The sequence below is a fragment of the Branchiostoma lanceolatum genome, chromosome 4 (assembly GCF_035083965.1).
Source record: "Branchiostoma lanceolatum isolate klBraLanc5 chromosome 4, klBraLanc5.hap2, whole genome shotgun sequence".
Lineage (NCBI taxonomy): Eukaryota > Metazoa > Chordata > Leptocardii > Amphioxiformes > Branchiostomatidae > Branchiostoma > Branchiostoma lanceolatum.
The window spans coordinates 6,388,790-6,397,841 of record NC_089725.1 but is presented as its reverse complement, the minus strand read 5'-3'; the positions used below and the strand labels follow the sequence as shown (position 1 = coordinate 6,397,841).

General features: G+C 42.2%; 1 protein-coding gene across 1 annotated transcript; it reads right to left on the bottom strand.

Moving 5' to 3' along the window:
* Positions 1-3,709: 3,709 nt before the first annotated feature.
* On the bottom strand, positions 3,710-4,855 carry LOC136434134 (G-protein coupled receptor 6-like). The gene has a single exon (XM_066426899.1). The coding sequence runs from the start codon at positions 4,853-4,855 to the stop codon at positions 3,710-3,712; it is 1,146 nt and encodes a 381-aa protein (XP_066282996.1).
* Positions 4,856-9,052: the final 4,197 nt, after the last annotated feature.

Below are 9,052 nucleotides of genomic sequence, written 5' to 3'. Positions count from 1 at the left end.
GTAGTGTTGCTCTCACTTTCTGATCGATGAACATGCTTATTTTTTTTATGTGAAGAATATCCTCAACTACATGTAGTAGAGTACCACGACCTAATACCTTCGTCAAGCAACTGTTGTCTCATCAAAGGATATACTCCATAATTCACGTTCATTTGCATTTTTTATGTTAATCGTCATCAATGGTATCTACAAACCGAAAGTCATGGTTCATCCCTTCTTGAGTGTTTTTGTTTCAAAATTGATTCTGCAGTTCCAAAGAAATCCGCATCAAGTGCCCCCCCCCCCTAGCACTCAAACTTAAATTTCTCTGTCAAGCGATCCATACATCCTGACTCATGATATCATTTTTTTTATCACAAAATAGGGTAGAAATTTCGAAGTGGCATTTTGCAGAAGGTTACATGTCATTTACGACCTAGTATATCATCGTTTTGTTCATTTTGAAATATCTCATATATTGTACCGTTTACAAGCGTCGTGCCATAAAGTTCTTCTATATTGTCATTTGTGGTTTTAAAGGGTCACATTTTCAAAAAGAATTAAACCCTTTGCGAGCCTTAATAATTTCTCCATTCCGTAAAGACTGACATTTGGCAGTTATGACGGTCTTTGTTTCAATTTTTTTTTCTGGTCCCAATTTGTAGAAATGTGAAAATATACAACACATTTGGCCCAAATCCAGGGAAAACGTCCCTAAACAGTTCCAGACTTGTTCACGTCAATTTAGAATGACCTTTCAGACTTTTAAAACATGAGTTGACATAGGAAGTACGGATGTTAACAAGACCAGAGGAGAGTGTTCTGGTTCGGCTCATAATATTTCTCTGAATCCAAGAACATAAATGTATTAGCAACTTGACCTTGGACTAGACAGCAGTTGCATTAAACGGCATCAATAATCTGATAACCTCCCGAGTACCCCTCATGTTAATTACAGCCAGGTGTAACATGTTATATCGCGAATGACCATTGGGCAAACTTCAACTTGGCGGCTCTTAAGAAACCTTGGGTTGTGCTGAAAAATTACAATTTCAATTTGTTTCTGAATACTTGTTTGTCAACTTATAGCTTTTAAGTTAGTAACTGTATTTTACACTTGATTTGGGTCAAAAATAGACTTTGATCTTGGATTATAAAATTAATGTTCATTTATTTTTGTTCATGTGTGAATGATTTTCACAAATTTGGTTGATTTTGTATTCATAAAGATGTGGTCTCTTGCAAATAAATATGACACCCGCTTGTGGGATTGTGTATGCCATTAGATAATTCACACTTCACTTCTTGTTCGTAATGACTGGGTTCATGATACATTTGTGTGTAGACATAATCGGCTTTACCTCGACAACTTTGGCCTTTCCTTCGCTCACGTTTCAAATGACATTTATGCGGTATGTTTTCCTGCATGCTGCACACATCACCTTATTACTCTCATTTCAGGCCCCTGTCAGGCTAGATTTGTACACAGACGACCAAACATCCGTTCTCACTAATTGATCTGCTAGATATGGCCAGTTTCCGCCACTTGTTTTGCACGGTTTTCGTCCGTGTTTTGCGCGACATGTCTCACCTTACTACTCTCGCTTCACATGTAGTTGCAAGTCGTTTTACTGTGATTAAATTTAAACGCATTACAGGTTCCCTCAATTATCCGCTAATGTAAGGTGAGCAAAAAAGTACCGATCTCATTCTTCACGGTCTATGCTACCATAAGGCTACAGTATAAATATATGAGACAGCAGCAATATATCTACATTTTTGATTTATTTATTTTCCCTTTTGACGTGGCTGTGCACATGAGAGACGTTGTGCTCGCTATTACAAAACACTTCATATGCTACATCTCGTATTTGTATCTAAAATTTACACTATATATTATAGAATAAAGATTTCTTATAATATAGGTAAGCTAGGTTCACGACTGTGTTGACTTACAGAGAAATCACCAAGACTTTTTTTATCTCAACTCTCAGTCCGATACAAATTGCGTGCAAAACATACTACTGTACATTATTGTATATCAGTCACACACGTTACAACATGACCACAATACTAGTATTTACAGCTAAGCGGGTATCACACATTGAATACATTTGTGTTAACTACAAGATCTATTAGTTACAAACTCTGTGTACCTTAAAATTTACAAATATTTATATATCATATACATTCAGACTACTTTTCATTTGTACACGCCTTTGATGAATAATTACCATTCCTAGCTCTGAAATTTAGCTTCCGATAGACAGAATTTTGTGGAAACAAGTAGCTATTATACGGCTGTTGATAATATAACAAAACAGTAAACAATGTCCATATTCAAACATTTCGTTTTTTGATTAAGACCCATCTAAAACACACAATACTATTATTTACAGCTAAGCGGGTATCGCACATTAGATACCTTTGTGTTAACTATAATATCTGTTAGTTACAGAGGATTGGTGACTTCTGACGGACCACATTCACAGTCTGTTTCTACTTCACCAACCAAATCGCAATAGACCTCTTGCCAGTTACGGTGGCCATTTTGAATTTCCCAGGGTCATCTCAAGGTCATGCACCAAAGTGAGGCTCAGGTTGTTGTGAGCCTATGATAAGCCTATGTTACTATTTATTTATTTATTTATTTATTTATTTTGATTTACCACATTTTTTGTGGAAGGATTGACATAACAGGTGAACTATCACCTTTTCAAGATGTCATCCCAGACCGGACTGTAAGATTTGGACCATCGCACACCGGGGCATGCCCCTACTCTTTTTCGAAAGGTGTGGTGGGTTCTTTAACGTGCGCGGGGTGTTGCTCTCCCCAAACACGGGACGTCCTATCCGAGGGACGTCCCTAACCCTAGATGAGCTAGGTACTCATTTACACCTGAGTGAAGTGAGGAAAGTCGTGTTAAGTGCCTTTCCCAAGGGCACAACGTCGGGGCGCAAGTTCGCACATTCGGGCACACCTGGGATTAGATCCCGGGACCCATTGTTTGACAGCGGCGTGTTCTTCAGTTGCGCCACACAACGCGACAACGCAACGTTACAATATGGGCATGCCATCTTTGGTGGTACATTTTGCCCCTCTAAGGTAAAATGCTGTGGTACATACACCTGCCATGTGTAGAAAATATTGTTGTGGACGCCGTAATTGGCAAGAGGTCTACTGTCTTTTGAACTCGAATCATTTTCGTCATTCTCGTAAGAGGAAATTGTACTATGCCCTCTTCATATTACATCCATGCAACGTTGAAGATTTTTGTAAATGACTATTTATCATGTCACTGATGAAGGTGTCCATATTGGTAGTTAACTTTTGCCACAACGTTGGCGACTTTGAACTCTGACCTGACGTTTCTCTGTTCTTGGTATACGTAAATCTTGTATGTTGTGTGTTGGAGATCCTTTCTTTGTTGAACCATGTTCAGTTAAATGTGCTGTGATCATAGTCGATAAGAATCCAGATTCATGTCTTCATCTTAAGGCACTGTAAGTTTTACTAAGGATACATTTGACCTGGTGTTTCGATAATAAAAATGTTACCTTTTGAATGTTCAATCTGCTTCCTGAAAGTGCATGGCATGATGAGAATGAGAGTAGCCTGATTGAATCGCGCTTTTAGATCGACCCGCCCAACTTCAGCCGGCGGGAGGGAGCCCGTTATAGCCGGCGGAATTTGCGTCACACAAGGGTGAAAGTTTTGTTTCTGTTCAACTCACGGGTCCAGATTTCCGTTTCCGTGGCTGTTACCGAAGAGCCGTGCAACGCCGCGACGGACCTCCTGCAGACGGAACCCGTAGATCACAGGGTTGATGGCGGAGTTCAGGATGATGAACACAAACATCTGAGAGAGCGAAACGTTGTCTTGAGTCAACATGGCCATCTTGACAGCAAACGGCAACCATCCCACTAGGAACACGATGGTGATGATGACGATGGTGATGGCGGATTTCCTGTTGACGCTCGGTGGGGCGCCCACGGCGGCTTCTTGTGCAGCGATGGCGTTCATGTGCTTCCAGAGGCACCAGAATATGCTCAGGTTGAAATAGACGATTGCCGCCATCGGAATGAAAATAAACACTAGGATAAGCACTACATAGCTAAGCGGCAGTCCTCCCCCCAAGGACAGGCACCCTTCCTCGGTTCGACTTGCGCAAAGCCAGCCGAAGTTGGGCAGCATCGCCAGCAGCACAGACCAGGCCCAGACGACGGCAATGATGACCTTGCACTTGTCGTTGGTGACGTTGTTGACGTAGGTCATCCCGTAGACGATGAACCAGTAGCGCTCGGCCGTCAGGGCCAGCAGGCTGTAGGCAGAGGAGAGTCCGGAGAGCAAGACCAACGTGAAGCGGACGCGTGACATGGCGATGGAAGCGGTGGTCTCGGTGTGTACGTAGTACAAAACCGAACTACCCGCAAAAAGGAAGTCTATACCAGTCAAGACGTCGCTTGCTGCCAGATTAGCCATGAGGATGTAGGCGGGCGTGTGGAGATGTTCGTGCTTGACGATGGCTGCTAACGGGAGACTGTTTGCCACAACTGACCAGACGCCAAAAGACATGGTAGCGTACAGGACGCCGATGCGGTGGGAATCGGATGGGCCTCTTGATTCCTTTTTCAAACACGAGGAGACGTTTGAAGTGATGTTTCCTGTTATTCTGCCACTGGTGATGAAGGCCGTGTGGGTGCAGTTCTCTAGCGAACCGTTCTGCAGGGTTGAGTCGTTGGAGAAGCCCGTTCCGTTGAAGTCTTCATTTGTCAAGTTGAAGCCCGGTTCAGCAGCCGACGTTGTCCCAACGTAGCCAATCCTAGCGCTGGAAACAAGCAACACCACCCCTATGTAGAGTTCTCTAGAACCCATCATTCCGTCGCGTGATTACAAGGAATAAGATGTGATGTAAAAGAGGGAGAGAGATTTCTCTCGAATTTGGACTGGGTGCAGAACGCCACCAGAATCACCAGAGATGTTGTCTTCAATATGGTCCTCACCGTCAGTCTGGAAGTACTTACCCTCCTACGAGCTCGTGTAATAAGCTATTATATGCGGTTTGACATCTTGGTTCATAAACCCATTAGGGTAACAGGTGGAAGTGGCATCGCTGAAAGGGCTGTGAAGCCTTAGAAGCTACACATAACGCTATGTAATACTATCACTCTTAGGGGTAATGGCCAAAGGCTCTGCATGGTTTATCCTCAGACCAAAATAATTGCTGATTAATCTGTTGTGGTCGTTGTAGAAATTCACATCATATTATCACGCTCGATCTGAGATAAATCTCTAAACCATCCACCCCTACGTCAGTGTGTTTCACACGAGAAAACAACTAATCCGGTGGGATCGTGAGACACTTTGTGATAATCAGCCATATTATTATCCTGCAGCAGCATAGGTCAATACATAAATATGCCCTTTGGAATCAAAATGTTTTCCTCTGTTTCTTATAATGTTTGTTTGTTTGCTTGTTTGTTAACGTTGAACTCTGTTTGCTTGTTGGTGGTAACAGATTTTGTAGCACTCCCTACGTGAAAATGGAGGTATTTCTTTCGGCGTGTCTGTGTGGATGGCTGTCTGTGTGTGCTTTTGTGGTAGGCATAACTAAGAAGCTCTGGATATTTTGTGGTGATATTTGGTATATGGATAGGTTTTGGGAAGACGAAGAAGGCCAGGGTCCATCTTTGGCCTCCTGGCGGCTTTTGTTGGGTTTAAGCCCTCCCGCGCCACTTCTTAACCGGTGCAAGTGCTTTTGTTGGGTACTGCAGCAGAATTTCCGGCTTTAGCATCTTTTGTCATGGACATGCTATGCTCTTGGTTTTTTTTTGTGGCAGTTAGCTTTTGATGTCAGGTAGAGTTGATGTAGGTTTTGGTCCCCTAGTAGTATTGTTGGAACTGCAGGGGTGATTATATGTTTAAAAAAACTGAGTTCAAAAAGGATAAGTGAAGAAAGGAAGGACAATTTCCATAATATTGGACATGTACGTAGCTTAGACAAAGATGTACACAATTGGATGCAAAGTATGCAAATGAGGATCTAATTTACGACTTAATGCATAATCAGTGAGGAAGCTCTATAACTCCAGAGTTTTTCGTAAAATGACTTCAATACATGTCATGTAACATGTAAATTTATGGCAGATGAAACAGATGCCAAACAATAGGAAAATGCCATAACTCCTTAGTCGTAAATCATGGAAGTTTCATACCTGTGATATGTGAAAGTTCGGAAAAGGTGAACGTCACTATGCATAGATTATGTCAATTTGGAAGTTATTGGCATAATTAGTGATGAAATGCTATTAAGATGGAGAACAGGACATTCCCTCATATAACGTTAACATATGTAATTTTGGTAGCGAAGACCACCAAGTAGAATACTAGCAGATTATGCAAGATAAAACAATAATCAGTACAAGATAAAACAAGGATTTTACAATTTACACAAAAGCTCTAGATATCTCATGGAGGTATGGGGCATGGAACCCTGAAGTAGTTCCAACCAGGGAATGACAATGTCAGGAGGTGGACATAAAACTATGTGGAGCCAATCATGTTCATGCTACCATCAGTGTAGGATGGGGACTAAAACCAACACTGACTTTCATTCCATCATCTAGAGCAACCGTATCTTCTTGTACAAATGCGGTGCCATTGTAGTCAGATCTACAAAACCGCCGTTTTTCATGTCGTCACAAGCTCTATCTATGACGCTATATTGGAAACGTTGCCAGGCAACCAGGTTGTTGACAGCGCCGCCATGCATGTGGAACAACACGAAAGCGACCGCGGTGGACTTCTTCTCAAGAGTAGAGCAAACTATCAAGAAAAATGAATCTTCAAGACGAATAAACGTTTGCACGGAAAAATGTAACCCCTTAGCAACTTATGGAGCAGGTTCGAGCATGACAAAGGTAAGATTTCACTTTATTTCGTTGTTTTTATAAAGGAACCACTTCTAGTCTGTCAGTCTATGCAGTTGCGACATTGCAGTGCTGTAACCTAACCCGCGTAAACTATACCTACGTTTGCCACATGCATATTTCTTGCAACTAAGGTCTGTGTTATGTTTTAGCTCACTGCCGGTGGCAATGACAGTATCCAAAGGACAAAAACAGAATTGCTCTTGCCCTTTGCATACTGTCATTCCTGCGTTTGCCCTCTGGATAATGTCATTGCCATCGGTAATCTGCTTGGAGATTAACTACGAAATGGGCTGTTAAAAACTTGACTGGAAAGGGGGTGGGGTGGAAGAGGCTGGATTGGAAGGGGGTAGGTTTTACGCATCTGGACCAGGAACCAGGGAAGGTTTGGGCAATTTTGGATGAGAAACTAGGGAGTGTTTGAGCAATTTCTGGATTGGTACTAGGGTAGGGACAATGCCTGATTTTGTAACTCCACCCTCTACAATTTTTTAGCAGCCCAATGCAGCATTGTTTTCCAGGCAAACTGTACTGTATTGCGACCCCCCCCCCCCCACACACACACACGTTTGCAAACTCCTTGTGTTTACCAACGTTTTATTTTTCTCCGTCAAGGTTAAGAGGAAGAATAGTCCTAGCGTGAACGGTTACTCTGCTCTTCATTGGCATAAGACATTGATTCTATTTTAATACGGTGGTCACGGGTATAACGTTATGTCCTGGTGAACAAATCGTGATAGATGGCTTTACTAACTAAGGGGTTCTGTTTTGGGATAGTCGCACAGAATCTTTCTTTTGTCTTGTTTTCTCGTAAATTCCTTTACATGTAACATGTAACATGTATGGAAAGTCGATACTCAACGCTGAATAGTGTTTCTCCCACATATTTTAATGGGGATACGTGGGCTCTGGGTGGTGTTGGTGGTCTCAGGTGGGGTTGGTGGTGGTAAATAGCTCCAACGCTCTACATTGAATTTAGAAAGGCATGCGTTGCGTTACGATACATTCAGGAGCCAACTACGCTTTGCATAGAATGCACTGATTACGGTCGACGTTATAAATTTGAGCTACGAATTAGGTGGAATCAAAATGGAAGATCACACTGCTCTACATAACGTTTTCGCTTAGGTTTCGCCTAAATCATGAGCATCTGCACCATAAAAAGCAGAAGTTTTTCTTTATAGCTTCCAATAACATGGATGGTGTGAATGTGTTGCGGGTTTTACGGGCAGGCGGCTTTATCTACGTTCTTCTTTAGTTGGAAGAACGTAGAACATATAGTTATGTGTGTGTTCAGTGTTCGGTACAACGACAACGTGTACCAGACAGTGTTGTTCTAGAGCAAGTGACGAGCATGAGGTCATCTGAGGTTACAGCGGTTGCTTAGCGACAACGTTGTTTACAACCTCTCCTACATCTTGCCTAACAGAAGAAGACTGGTCGTGTCCGGAGGCGTCCACACAGAGGCCTTCCCCAATATCATGGACAATGAAATGGTTTTTGACGGCACATAAAGGCATGTGATTGTAAACAAACATGAAATAGTTCTTTTTCAGGTCCCGTAGCACAATCAGACTGAAAGTTCGGAGGTAAGTTAACATTTTTTCTTCATGTTTCGCGCACGTGTTTGCCAGTTTTGTAGTTTTCTATAAGAAGTGGTTGTACGAGCAACATCCGTGGATGAGTTCCGTGGAGGATCTTCCAATGGGAAGGATCCATCCATTGTTTGAATGTGCTGCGAACAGACAATCCGACGTTGAAAATTTCTGACAAGTAGACATGTTTGGTCTTTTTCTCCCCCAAGCAAAGCCACATCCCCTTAGACAGACAGGAAAGGATCAGAGTGAGTGAAAGAAATAGGCGGTGCAATTTGATGAGACCATTAATAATTGTCTTAATGTTGTAATGATAAATCGTAGCAACGCTACATACTTGCTGTGAAAAAAACATCTTGGGCAGTGGATCGAATCTGGGGGAGTGCGTTTGACTATTCATACCTTATCTCCCCTTTAACCTCAATTTGTTCTGCACATTAATTCTCTAAAACTTCTTGTGTTGCGTTAAGATTTCAAGGCTTGAGAAAGTTGAGTTTGTTTCTGAACGACGTTAGTCCCCTACTCTACTGCTGGGCACTCAGACAGCA

What these genes read in the sequence shown, in the direction of transcription:
- LOC136434134 (XM_066426899.1), bottom strand. Translation starts at nt 4,855, where the DNA reads ATGGGTTCTAGAGAACTCTACATAGGGGTGGTGTTGCTTGTTTCCAGC.